The sequence below is a fragment of the Vanessa tameamea genome, chromosome 15, assembly GCF_037043105.1.
Source record: "Vanessa tameamea isolate UH-Manoa-2023 chromosome 15, ilVanTame1 primary haplotype, whole genome shotgun sequence".
In the NCBI taxonomy this organism is placed as follows: Eukaryota; Metazoa; Arthropoda; class Insecta; order Lepidoptera; family Nymphalidae; genus Vanessa; species Vanessa tameamea.
The window spans coordinates 5,318,466-5,339,473 of NC_087323.1; the positions used below are offsets into that span (position 1 = coordinate 5,318,466).

Consider the following 21,008-nt stretch of genomic DNA (forward strand, 5'->3'; position numbering starts at 1 on the left):
AACGTACTTGGTTGGATAGGTTAAAATTTTTAGAAGTTCACTATTTGGCATTTCTCCCAGCACTATTAATATGCCCTTTGGCAGCAATCCAAGAGAAAACGCTTTCACTTTTCAGTGTGCAAGCAATTTGGCACATACACTTTAAGTTAGTAGTTTTATTGTTCGTTCAAATTTCTCTTCATATAAAATAATATAAGGATCAAATACCTTAGCTCAGCAAGTCACTCAATAGTAAATTCGACAGTAATATTTACAGATTTTGGGTCTCTCTATTAATGGTCGCGAAACACTCATTTTAACAGCGCAACGAATTTCAGCCAATTTTTATTTCCATTTCCTACTATAATAATTATTGTTAAGGCGCTTAGTAATGTTTTGTTATACTATTATACATGTAAACGTTTCCTAAAATCCTGATGATTTTATAAGTATAGAATACATGATAATTGTTACAATACCCGTATAAATGTATAGTATGGGTAAATCCATTTTTATCTGTATTTATATTATAAAAATGTGATATTTCCCTACACTGGCTGAACCCCGCGATTTTATTTACATGGCACCTAATTTTTTTGGCAAATACTTTAACTTGATTTGTTAATATACTCGTATATTATTTCATATAATGTATGTATGTATGTCATAATAAATGACGTTTATTTTACGCAATAACTGCACATACATAAAGTATCCAGAAAAAGTAGTCCTTAAGTATACCAAAAAAAGTAATTCGTGTCATGAAGAAAGTAAAACTTTTTTTTTTTGAAATATAATTAATATGTTTGTACATATACAATACATAATTTATAATAAATTAAAATAATATTAGTAAAAAATTGTCTAAAATATAACTAGTAATTAAACCGAGACACGAAAATATTTTTACATGTTATAATAATTAAACTTTCTAATTATTAAGTAAACACCTACACTATACATATTAATATAACCGTTAAATAAATAATTATTTATTTCTTTTTGTTTCGTATAGTTTTTAAAATAATAAAATAATTTAATGAAAACCATTGTAAATTTAAAACCTTTTATCAAAATGAAAATAAATGTAATTTAAACCTCCCACCGACACAGTACAATATTGCTAACGTCAATTAAATAATATGTTGAGACTAAAATATATAAAAGATAATTCTTTTATAAAAGGTTATGTATTTATCAAAACATTTCAGACTTTGTTTCAAAATACGCCAATATAACCCGCCGTAAAAATTGAAACATTTTACTATCGCTAACTCCAGACAAATTTGAAATAAGTAATTACAAATAATAGTGGTCGCCCATTGGTCGAAATTCGACCGTAATTCATTGTCAATAAAAAAATTAAGGTATTTTAATTCCACAGATGAGTATAAATAAGGTTGAGCTAAAAGATACCTTGCAAAAATGGCAATGATAAAAAAAAATATTTTTAAATTTTACATTACGTGTGTCATTAGCAGTATGAACGCAACTGAATACCTATTTAAAAAACATATTATGTAAACATTTAAACTATGCCAAATCTCACGCTACTGCGTGTATATTGCCTTATATTTAATATATAGATTTATAGAAGGTTTTGGTCCTTTCTCACTTATATTTAAATTTACTATCAGTTAATATAAATATTCTATGTCCTTATATTAATGCATTCATTTTTTTTAATTCATATCTTTGCCACGATAAATGACATAAATTAAGAAATCATATTTAAAAATAATATAGTCTGTGCTCATTAAACAAGAACATAAGATTACGACAAGAAACATGAATTATGTTATGCTTATAATAATGCTATATGCACATTAACGCTATGCCGGTAATATGTGACTATACCCTTATATTAATTTACCGTAAATTACTTTGTAACTGCACACTCGGTAAACTTCGGTTTCTTACTAATGCACTTAATAAAATTAATAGCCAATTGCCGTATCTATATTGAAGATCTTTGCAAATATATTATGAATAAATTCAACCTAATTTTATTAGTCGTTTTACAAGATGGTTAATTACGCGCGATTTATAACTTTATTTGTCGACTGTTCATTTGTTCTGTTCGTTTGTCGAGTTTCAAAATAGTATAAGAAAATAGTAGAATTAAATATATACTAAACGAATAAATAACTTATCTAAATTACTGACCGAAATTCGTGATCAAGAAATATAGTACACGTTTGTGCTTGAGCTTAGGTCCACATTCCATTCCCTGAATCGCGTATTCTTATAGGATAGTACTCCGATATGTACATTGATTGAACGTGTAACAAAATACTCTGCTTACTTCCTAACTTCAAGCTAATAATAATTTATTGACAGAAAACTCAATATATTTTAATTGGGCTGACCTGGTACTTAAACTCTAACTTTAAAAAATTGTAGCCGTAAAATCCTAGTACTCATCATTTTTAAACATAATTTTCATCAATCAAAAGATAGGCGAATATTTAGAAAAAGCCTGAATGTCATCGTGCATGAATAATGAAAAATGTTTATATTACTCAGAATAAAAATTTGTATATAGAATACAAATTTATGACTTAACAGTTTTAATATAGTATTGTATAGTATCAAAAGATAAATAATATTTTTAACGAGTCATAATTATAAGAAAAAATTGTTTTTTTTTTTATGATATGTAAATTTTTATTCCCACAATTAATTCAAACTGAATTTATTAGTTTGTTATATACATATATATTATTTGTATATTGCTATTTTTTTCATATATTGTAAAAACGTTTAGAAAAAGACCAATACATAAACTTAATGCATTACTCTTTTTAAATCCAAACAACTTTTACAGAACCGTCCCCATTGTACGACAACAACCATTATCACGAGGAATGTCTTCGCTGCAACTCCTGTGGGTTGAACCTAACTGGGCCCAACCAAGTAAGTCAAAAACTAACTATGAAACTTTAACTTTTATACTTATTCACAATAAGGACTGATAGATCATTTGATTACATGTGGTCACCTGTGCCAATAGATATTGGCACCATAATAATAATAATTAAACGATTTTACTACGTGAATGCTGCCAATCACGTGATCTAAGATATCATGTCTCTGGTACCATTAGTAACACTATCTGACCACTTCAAAGAGGTTAAGGTTTGCGTAGTCTAACCACTCCTTCATAATTTAAAATGGAACACAGTTAATAAACTTCATTCCAGATTTTATTTTATTTAAAGATATATGCACATATAAACTACATTTAAGTAAGCTCATACGTTACGTTCGCTCGAGAAGACCAGCAAGACTATCAGTGTTTAATCTTTTTATATTATTAATCAATATTTTCAACGAATAAACCAGCTCCTCGCTCTTATTGTAAAGCAAAATGCATAAACAAAAATATATAATCTCAATACTTTTCAGATTAATATAAAGCTATCCATAAAACGTTACCAGAACTCGCGCTTGCAAGCCAAGTTGTAGCATAAGTCTAAATACTCTCACGCTATATATAAAGTTAAGACATCAATCATCGGACAAAGCTACCGAAGCTATAACTTACGTGGGAGTATTATCAACTGCCAGTCAAACTGTTCTTTACCAAAACAGCTGTAAATTATTCTCAACGCTTTTATGATACTTGTATAATGTATTAAAACAAATATAAGGCAATACTTTAAGTATCTTTCTTTAAAAGACACTTCAAGTATATAAGCATTTTAATAATGTTACGTATGTTGTGTACACCCCATTACTTAAGTCCAATTATGAACAGACTTTTATTGACACGACCAAGTGCAGTTTAGAATTGAATTAAATAACTTTATCGCACATAAGTTTTCTCTAAATTTATATTTTTTGTTGTTTAAACTTACAAATTTTTACGGACGTTTTGCCCTTGTATTTGGTGTATCTTTTTAAAATGTTATTAAGTTTATTGGTTTTGCAATTGGCAAATTTATTGGCATTTAGACGTTTTTAAATTTAGAATTATTATTCATTGTTTGAAGTAGAGATTTCCCTACACTGGTTTGTCAAACCAATCAATGATGGATACTATCTCGACATTTCCATAAAATGATCGATTTTTATATAAATATCTTTAAAACAATATTTAAAATATCATGTTTCCTTGAGGATACCATATATTGTGCGTCATTTCTTTAGTAATAACAAGAACTGTATTGAAATCTAGAGCAAGCTGTCTCGGCTAAAACCTTTCATTCAAATTATAAGTACGCCTAAGACAATATTTGTTATTTCCAGCAGACAGGGTTTTAATTAAACTTACTGTTTGACTTAACTAAAGATACCCTTTACCTAAATTTGATAACATTATTACTGACCTCTTAGCTTTTTAAATATTTCTAAGATTCTTTAAAATATAAATTTTAATTATGCCTGTATAAGATCAAACAAACAAGATCTTAATTTACATTTCACTCTTTAAAACATAATATTCGTTAAATTATTTTGTAACAATAATATATAATTTAATGAGTTACAATGACTATGCAATGTTTTAGCTGTAAAATTATTGAATCGACAAAGTCTGCCTGCTATCATTCCAAGTATAAACGCTTGATTAACATTTTTCCTAATCATATTATTATTATTTTTCATACATATTTGCAATATATATTAATAAATTAAATACTAAGTTACGTATCGATTCTTCACAGTAGAATCTATATTCCAAACCAGGGGCAGATTTCGTTTAATTAATTGTAAAATGACGATTTAAAAGTGCTTCAAAAAGCCTCCTTGAATAAGGCTAATTTTAAAATTGAATAATTTAGCTTAATTGCTTTCAAGCAGTTCATTATAGCTACGACTATATTATTTCAAACATCACTTACTACGTTAAAAGTACTTTTAACCATTAAGCTATGACTTCCACAAATGCTTTAATCATAAAATAAAATAAAAATTATTTAGAAGTAAGATTTTTACACAACATTCAGTCAATTTTCCACACTATATTAAGCTTAAGTAAACAAAACATCGAAGACAAAACACGTATCATTTTCACATCCCCAAAACTCTATTAAGTGTTGTTGACCTAAATGAAGTCGGTAATAACTAGCGAACAGTAGTTAAATGTAAACACACCTACAAGACGTTTATCCATAAAAGAAATTAATCAAAGGAATCACAATGAAGCCCGTTACTCAGTTATTGCAATGAATAAGAACCAATCAGTGGTTCGTGAAAACGTTTCAAGTCGAAAACAATGAGACATTCATTTTGTAAATATTTGTGATTATAATAATATTTAAATATTTCTCTCATATAAATGGGATGAAATGTTTATATAAGAAAAATCTTAAATTTTTACAATACTTTATAACAAAATTACAAACAATTTTGTTTTTTAGAATTTTTTAAAATTTATCACGAATTTTATAAGTAATCATAAATTGTATTTATAAACATATTAAATTTAATATATATACATACATATATATTTAATGGAAAAATCATGTAATACTCGATAGATTTCAGCTGAATTTTGCAGGGTATTTGTCGGTATTTTTTATTAAATTTACTCTATCCGACTTGAAATATTCTACTCGAGCAGAACTGACAAGATGTCTTTCATTACTATTTTGTTCTGATTATTAAAATATATTAATGTATTCATTATTTTACAATTTTGCTTTATACTGCTTAATAAAATAACCACTGGAGTACACTTACTAACTCCACGCTATTTTATATTTAAAATATTTAATTAATAATATGGCTTGTTAATTTACTATTATTTTTTAATTTTTAAGTGACATATAATAATGAAGAAGGCAGCTTTCCTTTCATGTTCCTTGGTCGCTTTAAAGCTGTGGAATACGAGGCTAACTGTACCGGAGCGAATTGAGTATTCCGCCCAAAAATACCTAAGTAGACTTCGGGGGCTATTTTTGATAGCTGTTTGCATATTGAACGGTTTCTGTGCTTCTTATCGAAGGATCTTACTCCTTATAGGTCAATTCAACGGCTAATTGAGTCAAATAGGTTTTTGGAAAAAAGCTGCCTTTCTTATACAGCACTTCAAAGAAATAGGATCGGGACATTTGGAGAAGCAGTTCAGATTCAGAGTGTCATTCGATTATTGATGCTGGCCACTCTGAAAAATCAACACACGCAGACAGTACATAAAAAGAAAATGGTTCTTTTGATTTCTCTCGATATGGATGACGCCGTAAGCTTATCTTGTGATATTTAGAGGTATATCAATATGCCTGAAAAATTATCTAATATCAATATGTCATTGAAAAATAAGATAGATAAAATAAGATAGAACAGCCCACAAAGATCAAATTACTGGTTAAAGTAACACAAATATCCAATACAAAATGTATACATACATAAATTTTATAATAAAACAATTTAATTAATACAAACATATTACTATGGCTGGTGGCTCTACCATAACGGATAACGTGCATGTTCCTAAATATTAAAACGTAAAGTCGATATTTTGCAAGCAACCTTAAACTTCCAAACAATGTCATTGAAATAAAATTGTGCGTGATATATTTACCAACAGTTCACATAATTTATCATGAGACGATTAAAAAAATATTTTTTTTATTATTCTTTTTAGTGCCAATAAATTCGTTTCAATAAATTGCGTTTATTGAGACTAGAAACTTCGTAATTATATTGAAAAGTGATCATTGATCAGTCATAATAATGATAAAGCTTTTGAAAAGAAAAAAATAACATTTACAAGATATTTTTATAATCTGTGCATGTATTCTACAATATGCCACATACTTTATATTTTTTGACGATTATTTAATTATTTTACTTAATTTAAGAAAACAGACTATCAAGAAACATGTAAATACCTAACAAATATTATAGAAAACCAACTTGATAAGGTAGACTAAGTAAGGTAAACTTACGTAGGTTGACATTTAAAATAAAAATAAAGTTATTATACATTAAATATATAGGTTCTTTTCATCTCTTTTCTTACGACGAGGGTTGACACATATCTATTTCAATGATCCTTTTGTTTATCGAACAAATTCTTTAGAAGAAAAGATAATATTTCACAAAAAGGTTATGCGTCTAAAATTATTTAAGGTGTGCTAATTTTGTATTCGTTTTTATTTCCAACCTTATTGAATTTTATTCTAAGCGAAAAAGAAAATAAATTGAAATAGTTTAATTTATGTCCTAAATCTTTGCTACACGGCATATTTATGTTTGCAACAATTTATCAACCTACGCAGCTTCAACTAATGATCGTACTATTGTATTTTCACCTTAGGCAACTTCTAGCAAAGGTTGTGGAACATCAAAGTATTTTTTACAATTAATTGAAATTTAAATAAGATGTTGTGTGTAGTATGATTCACGCATCATCGCCTTTTCTAACTTTTCTAAGGCATATTACCAAGTTTTTTAAATAATATATTGCATGTTATTTGCTTCGTAATATGTAATGGTATTCGATTAAATGGAATTTAGCGTGCGACCTTTTCTTGTCTTTGATGCCAACAAATAATTATATTATCATTAAAATATTTATTTTTTATAAAAACTAAAAAGGACTAATGAGATAAAAAAAGAAAAACAATTTTTTAAGAGTTAATACTATAATACGTTATAATAATAATTATTATTTATAATAATACGTTAATCCTATTTGAACATTACGGTTTCAAAACCAGACAAGCACTTGAGTTTTCATGTGTTTTTTTTTATTTTATAATAGTTTGATCTGATGCTTTGTGATGAAGCAAATCATGCTACGCAAAACAGTGTATTTGGTATGAATATCTGAAACATGCATATCAACAATTGATGTGGCGTGGTAAAGTAAAAGCCAATCTTCCTCGAAAAGATGGAAGGCTTTAGCGGAGCAATGGAACATTTACATTTATTTAAAACGTACAGTACGTTTTATATAAAGTAATAACGATAGTGATATTATTAAATTAGTAAACAAAACTATAAAATTATTCCTATTTAGGATGACAGAGACGATTACTAATATTTGCTTTGTTTATTGTTATAAATTTTCTGTCTCCTACAAATAAGTTCTTACTTATAAGATAATCAATTAATCACTTTATTCGTAATTTAATAAATAACCAAACTCACAGCCAACTCTACGAGTAAATACTTAAGGGCAATAGGTTATCCTAACCGCGTTGAGGATTTTTGCAAACTTTTATAGGGAATATATTTCGAAAGATTTACGATATAAAAATTACATTCAGTATGATAATACTTTTGTTGCCTAGAGTGGTTAATTGAAAAATGATTATAACAAGACATTATAGAATATAAAGAAAGACAAATGTTTTTAAAACTTTAATGGTGCTGATATATATACTTTCAATAAAAAAAGCTCCAATAGGTAAATATAAAGACGATATATTTCTTTATAAAAATGGTAAATTAATACTAAGTTAACATAATACCAATTAAAACATTCGGTGTATTTAAAATATTTTTCTAGCTATTTTAAAAACGTCATTCGAAAGGTTTCGTTTAAATATATTTTAAGCATGTTATTATAATAACTTAACACAAAGAAAATACATAGCACCGCAACATGAATGTAACTAAACCTCGTTTTCACCGTAACATGTTTCTGAAATTGAGATTTCTATATATTTCTCAGGTATAAACTTATTCAGAAAATTGCGAACAACAGAGATTCCAAGTTTTCTGAATGCTAAGAACACGCTGGAAAAATAAATTTAAGACGCCACAAACTGGTTCAAAGGACTGCATTAAATTTCCCTTCACGTAAACAAAAGAGTTCGAGTCTTCACTTTCCTTGCCAGGCTTTCGAGTTTCGTTGAGATTCCATTCTTTCTGAATTAAACTTTCCAAAGTGAATTAAAAATTTAAAATGTTAAGCTTTTTTAATTTTATTTTATTGATGATTATATTATATTTATTTCCACTAATATTTGCCTGAAACATATTATGTTATTTGAATTTACAAGGATAGTAAAAAATGTAAAGAAAAATTAGAAATCGTTATGAATTTTTAAAAGTTAGTAATTAACGTTCAGTAACCATTTACAAGTAATGATTCGTTTACTTAACGTATAGGATCGGCTTCAGCGGCTTTTACTAATAACTCAAAATCAATTTGTTTATTATACAAACAACCGGTCATTAGCGGGTTTACGACTTTTCTTCGTATTCTGTTTTATTTCTATTACTGAAATATTTAAAAAAGAAAATTTCGTAATATCATCCCGATTAGAATTAATGTCAGACTTTTAAACCCGTTAAATATACATATATTTTCTGTACAGAATATATAGTCTTGCGAATAACTTAACTTGATCAAATCCGACAATAAAATATTTCCAAAATATTAACTCGTCAGGAGTCCGAAACTTAGTAGTACTGTTTTGTTCGATCTAGGCAGGTACCGCCCACATAGTGCTTGTTCTACCCCCAAACCGCAACTCTTATTAAAACTGTGTTCCAGTTTGAAATAATTAAATTAATTATAATTAATAATTAATTTAATTATTTCCAAGTGACATAACATCTTAATTTCTACTTTAATCAAAGTTGGTGGCGCGTTTGCAATGAAAATAAATGTAATAGTTCATACAATACCAATGTCTATGTTCAGTGGTGACCACTTACCATCAAGTGACCAATTTGCCTGTCAGCCTACCTACATTAATAAAATAAAACAATCCGGAAAAAGCCTAAGTAGACTTTATTTTTAGAATTCTTGTCAACAGAAACGTGCTCGCCGCTTCAAGAATCAAATCCTGTGCGATTTGCACTTTGCGGACGTGGCGCTGATGGAGTGCAGCGACTTCATGCAGCAGTTGCGCAGCTTTAAGCCCCAGTCGCTGGGCTGCGCCGTCGCACGGCGCAAGTCTTCCACCACACTTATCTTCCCTCTGCCACCACAAGCGTGTTCAGGTATAATTGTATTTACAGCATTTTATTATTTGTTACTAAGAACTGATTTATAATACGCTTGCTTAAAACACTTTAGAGTCTTAGCCACCTAAAAATGAAATATAACGAATATATTCGTCAATAAATGAACAAACTAAAACAAAACTTTTCAAATTAGTCTAATAATATATAGTTTTTTTTAAATCGTTCTACCATACAAACTGTCCCGCTTTATAAAATAGTATCGTTTAACCTATATTTGCTAAATGTCGAAATAATTACATCTAACGCTTTTCTCCGAAGGTTAATCTTCGTTGAAACTGTATTTCCTAGACTTAGTACTTACTTAAGTTCCGCCTGTAACTTCTACCTTTGCGGACTTTGCGAAGCATTTCATAAAACTTTTAGAAATTGCTATTACGTGCAAACTTATAGCTGAAAGTAAAATATATGTTAACATAACTCAAAAAATAATCTTACTAAAAGGTATTACACAGATTTTAATTGACCTTAACCTAAATCATGAAATACGATAAAAGGTTTGCTATCTGCGTGAACAGGCCCTAAGGTTCTTCCAATTTTCCGCTTAATTGACACAATAAAACGTCAAGCATTCGCTATACACCTTTTAGACAGTTCCAAACTCACGGAATGGAATAATTATGCTCAATTTTAGCAACATCGAAATGAAAAATTTTCTCCAACTTTGGGACTAAATTACGGCTCGGTTAAAATAATTTAATATTCTTCCTTTTTATAAAAACATTATTATTATTAATGTAAATAAAAAACATTATTATTAATAATATAATTTAGTTTAGATATTAAAAATTATAGCATGTATTATATAATTATGGTTTCAAGATAATAATTTTCTAGCAATTGTTATTGTCAGAATTTTTGAGTTTTGCCATCAAATGTGGCTGTTTAATTATTTCAAGAATTTCTGCTACAACCCTATAGCTTCTGTAGGCCTTAATCAGATTTGAATGTAATTTTACGAGTAGATTTAGGAGTTTTCAATAAATACAGAATTTGAAAGTAATATTTACATTTTGGTAATATTAAAGGTATGAAGTTCATTAAATTATATTTTTTATAGAATAAGCTCTTCAAAGATACAAATCTCAAATTAATGGTTTTTTTAAATAATATGTATTTTTAAATAATGGATACAAAATCTCATAGGTTTATAATTTTAATATTTTTTTTCTTTATAGTTTTAAAAATATAATGTGTATTTTTAAAACAAATTATCTAAATTTATCACAATTCAATTCAATATTTATTTATACCTTATATCTAAATTAAGCCACGGTTGAATATCGTCACAACATATCTGAGTCTGTTGTTTTCAAAGCTATTCCATTGTTAAATTCGGCTAACACTCGAGCTCAGATTTCTATTCATATACTGCATTGTGCTTTCAGCCTCCGTCGGCTAGTCAATAACTGTCAGACTAAAATGGAGGAAACATGTTCACTATTGAAGCCTTTGTTTTGTAATAGTATTGCTAATTTTGCTACAAGTCACAGCAAAAACTAATGATTATCATAACTCTCTGGTCATATACAAAAGCTAAGACTCAATAAAATAGTTTGTAACAAAAAAAGCACAAATTACACGTATAACTTACTTAACTTGGTTAAGAATTAAAGTATTTTAAATCGTATTTCTCATTTTTACCATTTTAAATAAACTCCGATGTATATCAATACTTAATACATTTAGTTGCTCAGTTTTCTTTGGCAATAATATAAAATATTTACATCCCTACTTCAAAAACATTTCTGATCTTTTGTAACATGTGTCCATGAAAACCTTCTATTCTATTCTTAATATACTTGAAACTCATTGTCAAAATAATTGGAATAGTTGACACAAAGGAGAACCTAAATATAAGGTTCAGTTTGGTTCTCCTTTTTGGTCCTCTTAAGGTGAATTGCAAAGTCATTCTATTTCCCATTATATACCGGTCTGAAGGATCACAAACCACATAAAAGTATGAACTTTTCTGACCCACGTCAAAGCCTCTTCCGGAAATTCTGTGATTCTTTTATAAAATATTAAAGGGTCTTTGGTAAACCCACTGTCAATTGTACAATGTTTTTTGTTTATTTAATATTTGTATTTTTATCGCCTTGAATAGGCCTTATTTATAAAGTTACAAATAAGGTCATGTTATGCTTGAAGCTAGTAACAATATCTACCTTACTCTGTGTGGTTTTATACGGAAATACATATAAAATTCTAACTGGAATAAAAGTTAATTAAATCTATGTTGGAAAACTGAGTACTATTTTCTTTTATAATCTTCATTTAAATAAACATATTACGCTTAAAAATAAAAACAAATACTCGTAGATTTTCACAGCTTTATAAAGTTGCAGTGTGCGTTTGCGAAATACCAATTTCGTTGTATATTTAGTTTTGCAAAACCTCAAAGGATGTATTTACACAATGTCAATTCTTTATTTATATTCGTGTTTATTTATATTTTTAACATTATATATTAAGTAACATCAAACGATGTTATTTAATGTATAATGTTAAAAATAAATTATAAATAAAAAAGCATTACAGTGATTTCTTTTAAAATATGCTTAAGGTCGTCATAATGAGAAACACTTTCAGCGTGTTGTTCGCATATCGAATACTAAGATACCAAAATTGTATCACCTATTTTATTTATGTAATAATATATTATAGCTATTTGACTGATTTTTAAAATCAATTTTATATTATTTAGTAGAGGTTAAGAAACCCAGTAAAAGTTGTTTTTTTTTTAAATTCTAGAATATTTTTGCTGAAAAATATCAAATTAAAAATTCCATATTTAAATAGCGCGCGAAAACGCTACATTGACATTATGGCGCGTCAATGGGGTCGGTGACGTCACTTGCCTGTATTGTAATCTGTGGCACATATAATCCACATACAGTAGGCAAACGAGATTAACAAGCAAGTGACGACATCATAAACCCCCATCAATCAGGATCGTTTTGTGTCACATGACAAACGTTTAAAAAAATGCATTTTTATTTATAGATTTTTGAATAAATTAATTGTTATTTTCAACTTTCGTTAATAAATAACCATTCTTAAACTCATAATAAACACTGATTACAATAATTGACACTTTATTTTTCGCATTGTCAAATAGCCTATTGGCCTAGTTGATAAGTATACGCACTGCAAGCATACGCACTGGAAAAAATACACTATATTTTTATATAACTTCATTATATAAAATGAATCCAGTGTTTAATCCTTTTTAATACCATATTTTGCTTTTGTCGCATTATAAAGAAGATTCACTTCGAAAATATTTAATGTAAAAATAGAACTTTGTCACGTGCATGATATTAACAAGTATTTTCATTTTTATTGAATGCACACCATAGCTACCTCGATGATCTAGTTGTTAGCTCATAGGTCTTTGGTTAAAATTTTGGATCTAAGGTATAAGCCATTTAAAACATATTAGGTTAGTCTGTCAAGAAATCTCTCTAACAGCTTCTGGTTTCCTGTGCGACAATACTAATACCTTGGGAAAAAGTAAAGATCTTACACGCACTCTTACACGAACTCTCTGCGATCGTAACGATCTCTATTCTAGTTTAGGTATCATCGTATCGGATTATAAGAATGAGAAAAAAGGTTATATAGGTATTTGCGCGCACACTTGTGCATGTAATGTAGTCTGAGCACTTGCAGTCTCCGTCGATCTGGTTGCAGGTGACTATCGAAATCGGTATGCTAAACATCATCATCATGTATATAAACAGATACTTTTATGCCATAATATTAGAGAACTGTCCCACTATTCTCTACATCGTATAAAACGGCGTTTCCCTCTATTTGTTTGCTTAGATCTTTAAAACTGCGCAATGAATTTTAATGTGGTGTTCATCAATAAACAGAGTTATTTAAGAGGAAGGTTTATATGAACAATGTACATGCATGCATTTAATAGAAAAAAAAGAAATTCAATTTTCCTAGCCGGAAAAAAGAAATATTTTTTCTTTTTATGTTCGATCTTCAATCTAAAAAATGTATAGACCCTTATTGTGACCCATGTGAAGCCGTGATGAGAACTAGTAATCTATATAATCTATTAATTTAAATACGTGTAGTTGAGCGTATATTTCACTAATATAATTTCCTATTTGATTTCAATATAACTCTAAGGTGACTGAAGCAAAAGCAGTTTAACATAGGAAATCGAGCTGCGTCTTCAAACGACATCAATAAAATTGCATTTTACTCGTTTGCACTATTCCGGATATTAAAATCTTGCTCCTATTATAGTCTAAGAATCTCGTCATTGTATGAAAATTTATCATATTTTTTTTCTTTAACTCTTTGTTGTACATACCGGAAAAATAGAACCATGAAAAAAACAAAGCACAAATGCCTCGCTTATCCCTGAAAAAGATTTCCTCCAACACAATTAAGAATAAAAATAAAAGATCAATAATAAAATGAGATATTACAGCTTAAAATCTAAAACAAGTCGGGAACAAGAATATACAAGAACAAAATTCCTACATAATACATTTAAGTGTAATTTTTCTAAAATCTATCTAAGTAGAGCAACAAAATAGAATCTTCAAAATCTTCACAATTGATAAACATGTTACTGTCGCTAATAAAAATAAAAAACATAAAGTAGATCACACACACATCTTAACCGATTCTTTTGTAGCAATATGATCACATTTCTGAATTTTGTAAAATGTGCAAGCGCCCAAGTTTTATCTGCAGAAATACTCGTATTCTTCATCTATCTTGTAGTTCTTGTATCCCTTGTTTTCCTTCGTTTTAAAACAGTGTTTCATGCTTTAAGAGTTTTTCGTTTCGTTTCGTTTCGTGGTATTCGTAAGAGATTTTACTTACCATCCTGAAAAACATGTTGTTATCATATTTTATTTACTAGTACAATCTTCAAGCTTCATTTGTAGAACTCTCTTTCTCTATAAGACTTGCTTCGTGTATGAAGTTAATAATTCATCACTAATTTACTTTTTAGTTTTAGTATGTTTTACATCAATTATATTTAATTTTATGGTTTTTATTTTTACATTTGGGATGTCTTTAATTCTATATCAATACATACTTTATATATATATAAATATATTATGTTAAATAAAAAGTATTTGTTTACCACATTTTAAAAATAATTTGTACGAAATATTATTTTAATAAATACATGATATTTATAGTCTCAAAATAATTACATAAAAAATTATGTTAGTTTATTAATAAGATGAAAGCCCTTAACGTACATGGCCTCAATGTTGAAGATTAAATTTGATTATCTAAGACCAATTCAGTTTCAGATATAATTAAATTACTCGATTGTATTTAATCTCTCGAGGAAAATGAGCGATAACATTAAAAACGATTAATTCATACACTTAAAATTTATCGAAAATTTTAATTCCAAGTCCAATAGATAAAAGTTATTCAGGCGTCATTTTGTTAGGAAATAAGATTTTTTAAGTAGACTAGAATTGAAGGTAATAAGGTTGATATAAGGTATGTGCGTTCGCCGTCATCTTGAAAAAAAGGTTAAATTTTATTTTTTTGTGATAACTCGGCTATGCCTCGTGATACAAGAATTATGTTAAATACGTTTTTGTTGTTTTATTTACGCTCTACAATTTAGATCCTATTCATTTTTAACCTACCGTTGATGAGATATCGAGCGTGATCCTAAAAAAAAAAATTTAACGTAACTGACTTTTTGCTATTTCACATAATCTTTTTATATTTTATTTTTTTGGATATAATGACTGAGCTACAACCACCATCGACATTAAGTTTCGTTCTTACATTACGGTACACGTTAACATCATATACTTTTGGCTCCGTGCTTATTTATATAGAATATTCGGAGTTGGATTAAAATTGAATCAGAAACGTATTTTAACCGACATAAATTAGTAGAATTAGCCTGGTCGTTTGCGTCCTTGCCAATAACAAACGTCGTCCCGCACCGTCGTCGAATCGTAATCGTGTATATTATTGTAGTACACGAGTTATGTCCAACTTACTCGTCATTAGACCAGTGCCTGTCAGTCAGTCAGACCATATTTCGTGATCATTCCATGTCCGATCATGTCATAACATGTCCAACTTAGCCTCAATAAGGCCAACACATGAGAAAGATAAAAATATCTGAATAAAACATGAGATATAACCACTTTTCCTGTCTCCAAGTATTACTTCAAAAGTTTTTCTACTCGTTTCCATCTAAATTGGATAAACTAAATATGTGTATCATGGTTTAAAGGAAAAAGTTGGACAGTGTCAACCTAAATTGTGTTTACCAGCTCATCCTTCAGCCCTACAGGGTTAATATATTTACGTCCGTACGAGTTTCGTGCTGTGCAAGTTTGTTTTGCATACGAAACAGTTTTTTAAAATAGTTACTTGAAACATTTGAATACAATTTTGCGGAGTTTATAGACGCCTTTGAAATAAAAGAACTAAATTGAAATTTAATCTAGCAAAGGAATCTAGGAAGGAAACTAACCGTACGAAGCTGTTTTTTCTTATCTATGTATTATGTGAAAGGACAAGTCAACAGACTAAGGATATCATTGCCAACCTCTACTTTTAGTTTAAATACATATTGACTGATGAACATTAGAAATGATATTTTATTCTGTGATCCGAACTTAGCCATCCAATATGCATCATTATTTATAAAAAAACCATAAGTATGATATAATTTCAAATCGACAACATATCACGAACCAAGCCTTTCCTCAAATGTTAGTTTTTGGGTGATCACCTCTACGTGAATAATTTTATCATACCTTTGGTCGTAGCGAGAAATTACTCCATATACAAAAATAATAATAGTAATATTTATTTTTGCACATAAGAGTTTAAACATTTACTCTGTCTAGACAAGCAACAAGTCATGCAATAATCAAAGTATATAATTTAGAGTACTATCTGGTCATCATCATCATCATCATCATCATAGCTAGATTATAAGAATTAAAGATGGCCCGTTATCCTCCCCCAAATAAAGAATGAGAGACCACGACAGTTCTACGTTTCTAATTACAAAAGTAATGAAAATAATTTTCGTATATTTAATATTTTGAATATCAGTTATAATTAATAAGAAGGGTCGATCAATCAACGATTGAAACTTTTTTATGAAATTCTTTATATTTATTATTACCGCTTGGAATCTTCACATTATATTGAAAGACAGACAAGACAGATTTCATAAAACAAAACGCAGATAGAGCGAGCCGAATATTATAGTGGAGAAATTAAAGCGAATACAAATCAAAAGCACAAAACTCCGGTAGTGAGAAACGATACATATTTTTGTTAATACGTCTAATTTTGTCACTGCTCATTTTGTATTCGCTTTTGTTGCAACACTAATATTCCGTGCGGTCCTGTTCATATTCAAAATAAACGTGAATAAGTTTAATTTTTTTTAATCAATTAATAAATAACATACATAATGCAAATGGAAAAGTCTTATTAAGTAAATAAGAAAGAAAGAAAAGCAAACATAATCTTTATTACAGACAAATAAACTTAATAAAGTTACAGTGTACAAAGACCACATTACTTTAAGCAATCTCTTACAGACAACCTTTATAATAAGATTAATATAAGTAAGTAGTCGGAATAGTGTAAATATCCGCTGGTACCAAAGAGCCGACCTAGAAATATAAATATATATTTGAATATTCTGTTTATATCGTTATACATACCATCACCGAACTCCTCCTTTTGATGATTTTTCTTGTATATGTTTGAATGTAATGGTTCAAATTTGGTAGGCTCTGCGATCAGACAACATACTTGGTTATTTTAGTAGGCCAGGCAACTTGTAATGGATACCTTTTTTATTTAATAAAATTATAGATTAGAAACTATAGTAACGAATGTTTATATTAGCCTGTAAATTTCCCACTGCTGGGCTAAGGTCTCCTCTCCCTTTGAGGAGAAGATTTGGAGCATATTCCACCACGCTGCTCCAATGCGTGTTGGTGGAATACACATGTGGCAGAATTTCGTTGAAATTAGACACATGCAGGTTTCCTCACGATGTTTTCCTTCACCACCGAGCACGAGATGAATTATAAACACAAATTAAGCACATAAAAATTCAGTGGTGCCTGGGTTTGAACCCGAAATCATCCGTTAAGATGCACGCGTTCTAACCATTGGGTCATCTCGGCTCATATTGTTGAATGTTTAGGAAACAATAATAGGAAATTGAGAATTAAGGACAACTGGGAGCTTGCGCTAGCGTTGAATTTGTCAGATGGTATTATAAGTTATTTTATTTCTCTTGTCTTCGAATCATATGCAAATCACAATCAGAAACAAAGTTGCAGTCGTTCTTTCGTTTTTCTTTCGTAGATATAAAAATATATAAGGTAGCTGTACACTATATTCATGCGACTAAACACAATTAAGTATACAAAACCAACTAACGTTTTAAACACACAAAATTCTCCAAGCATTTGTATGTTTTTAATTATTTTATACAAAAACAAGAACATAAACGTAACGTGATATCAAATTAAAATCGCGGCAAAGCTTGGGTTTAAGTTTGCTGAGAGCCAAAACACACAGTGAAATATTAATTAAACCTTCACATGAAATGATAAAGCATGGATATCAGAAAAAAATCCCCTTTACGAACTCCCGTGATCATTCATTCAATAAACGACAAACAGTTAATTGTTACTGTCAGTGGAAAAAGTCATCTGTATTGTGTTATATGTACTTTAAAGTATAGTAGAAATCTGATTATTTCCTTACGTTTTATTATGATAAATATTTCTAAGCACCTTGTGTTGGCTAAAGGTTTTAGAACAAGTGAATTTCAAACCGCTCGAGTTTGAACTCATTGGTTGAAACCTACTTGCGCCGCTGTCTCAGCCCAACAGTATGATTTTTTCAGGGCTAGGGCAAGCCCGTCCATTAATCATCAAATATTCTACCGCCAATCAGCAATATTTGTTCTGTTCTGGTTTGAAGTTTGATAGAGCCCGTGTATCTACAGGCACAGATGACATAACATATCAGCTCTCAAGGTCGGTGGCGCAATTGCGATGTAAGGAACGGTTAATAATTCTTCCAATGTCTATACGGGTGGTGACCACTTCATAACGTGGCCCATTTTGCCCGACCGTTATGAAGTTATGTATATATACATATATTATATTTTCCCTTCTGTGATTTCCTTGGTAACCAATGTATGAGATAACATATAAACCAATCAATTTACTATTACAATAATGCAATGCATAATATTATTAAACATTACAATAATATACTACGCTTAGCGCTTTAAAAATTCGAATTTAATTTTGGACATACAACATATTTAACAATATTAGTAGTAATTAATAGTTGTTCAATGTTATTTATAGAAATTTCTGCAAACAAACATTAATGGCATTCGAACGCGGGATTTGATTCAGAGTTTTGTGTTTTAATGTCACTTCATACTATTCATAATGCGACCTCGTTTCGCCAATATCAATAGGTTATTTGTAGATTTTTATAACGAGCTCTGTAAATGTAAACGTTTGCAATAATACATTTATCATTGTCAGATACTTACCTCGTTGAATCATTCTATAAACCATTGTCACTTTTCATTTCAAATATACAATAATAGCCATATGACCTAAGTGTATAATAAATTTCAATGCTATCGTAAAAAGCTTGTATCTTGTCGAAATTAATAATTTTCATATTTCAAAGATATCATTGAGTATCATAAGATATTTAAAAAATTCATTCGTATGTCAAGAATGTATATATTCCATAACGTTTCGTTTTAAGTAATTTCCAAAAACCTTTATATATATTTTTTAGATAAGAATACAAACATTTCTATACATGTTTTAACAAAAGAACAACTTTATTCCGCTATTTCTATCCAATTGTAAATATAGTTGCTGATAGCGACACATTCTTTATTGTACATTCCCAATAGTATTCGGGTTCACTTTGTGATCGGACTTGTACCGCACTTGAAATGAAAACCTTTTTCATGAGGCGGAAATTAATATTTCCTTTGTATGTTTCTCTAAGCATGATACGTAGGTGTACTGATCTTTACAAAATAAATTCTTTATGGATACTTGATATATTCGTGGAAATATTTTAACAATTTTTATACTATTTTCAATTTTATTATCTCGTCTATTTTTCCTCCTGTGATAGATTTTATATGAGAAATTATTGCCATATTATGAAAAATCTTTCAAAAGTTTTACTTCTTCATAACTAATATTATTTTTTAAATAATTGTTTAAGTGTGTTTGATAATCTATCTCTATAAACCAACCCAAAAAGAGAAAAGAGACTTTTTTAATCATATAAGTAATACTGTCAACATTTTAATAAATAATATTAATCAAAATTGTAGAAATATAAGTATCAAAAGAACAAAATTAAATCCGGTATATCTAGTCCATATTTATTATTAAAAATGTTTTGTGACAATATTAATAAAAAATATATTCATTTATATATTTTTCTGTAAATAAAATTTGCCTTTGACATTTGTTTGGTGCCAATGATCACATTAAAAAAAGAACGTCTGGCGAATAGATCGCATGGCTCGATACCGATACATGAATGTTAGTTTGAATCACTTTATTTAAATTTTAAAACAATGTCACTGACCCCATTATTTCATCCCTTGCTAGGTTTCTTTATAATATAATAGAATTCGTGGGTTTAATATGTGACATAGTTGTTTATTAAATGTATATGTTTGAGAACTATTTTTTTTACCACCTTTACACTTCTTCGTATTGTAATTATACATATAATACGTTTATATAATTGTGTTTTGTGTACTTACGTAAAAACTAAGTGCAGTCGATTATAGAAGCACCAGCGAGAAGACCTTCAAAGACCGTTCAGTTCACTCTAAGTATGAACGCCAAGCATATTGATTAAAGTTTGGTGTTCTACCTTACAGTGAATTGCGCGTTCTGTATCATCAAGACCGCCGAGAGAAGAAAGAAAAAGAGGAAATACAAACCCAATATAAGAATTAAGTTAATTATTATGTGTATAATTATTATATTTTGTGTATAATTTACTATTTTCATTATGATATTTCATGT

The 21,008-nt window shown here is 28.9% G+C and overlaps 1 protein-coding gene across 2 annotated transcripts in view; it reads left to right on the plus strand.

The window, feature by feature from the left end:
* The window catches only part of Rsh (radish), a 105,309-nt gene that overhangs the window by 41,906 nt on the left and 42,395 nt on the right, over nt 1-21,008 (plus strand). For both annotated transcript variants that reach the window (XM_064217157.1, XM_064217158.1), the window contains 2 exons: nt 2,807-2,895; nt 9,699-9,885. In XM_064217157.1, the coding sequence (XP_064073227.1) occupies nt 2,807-2,895; nt 9,699-9,885 (276 nt within the window). The remainder of the gene's footprint in view (nt 1-2,806; nt 2,896-9,698; nt 9,886-21,008) is intronic.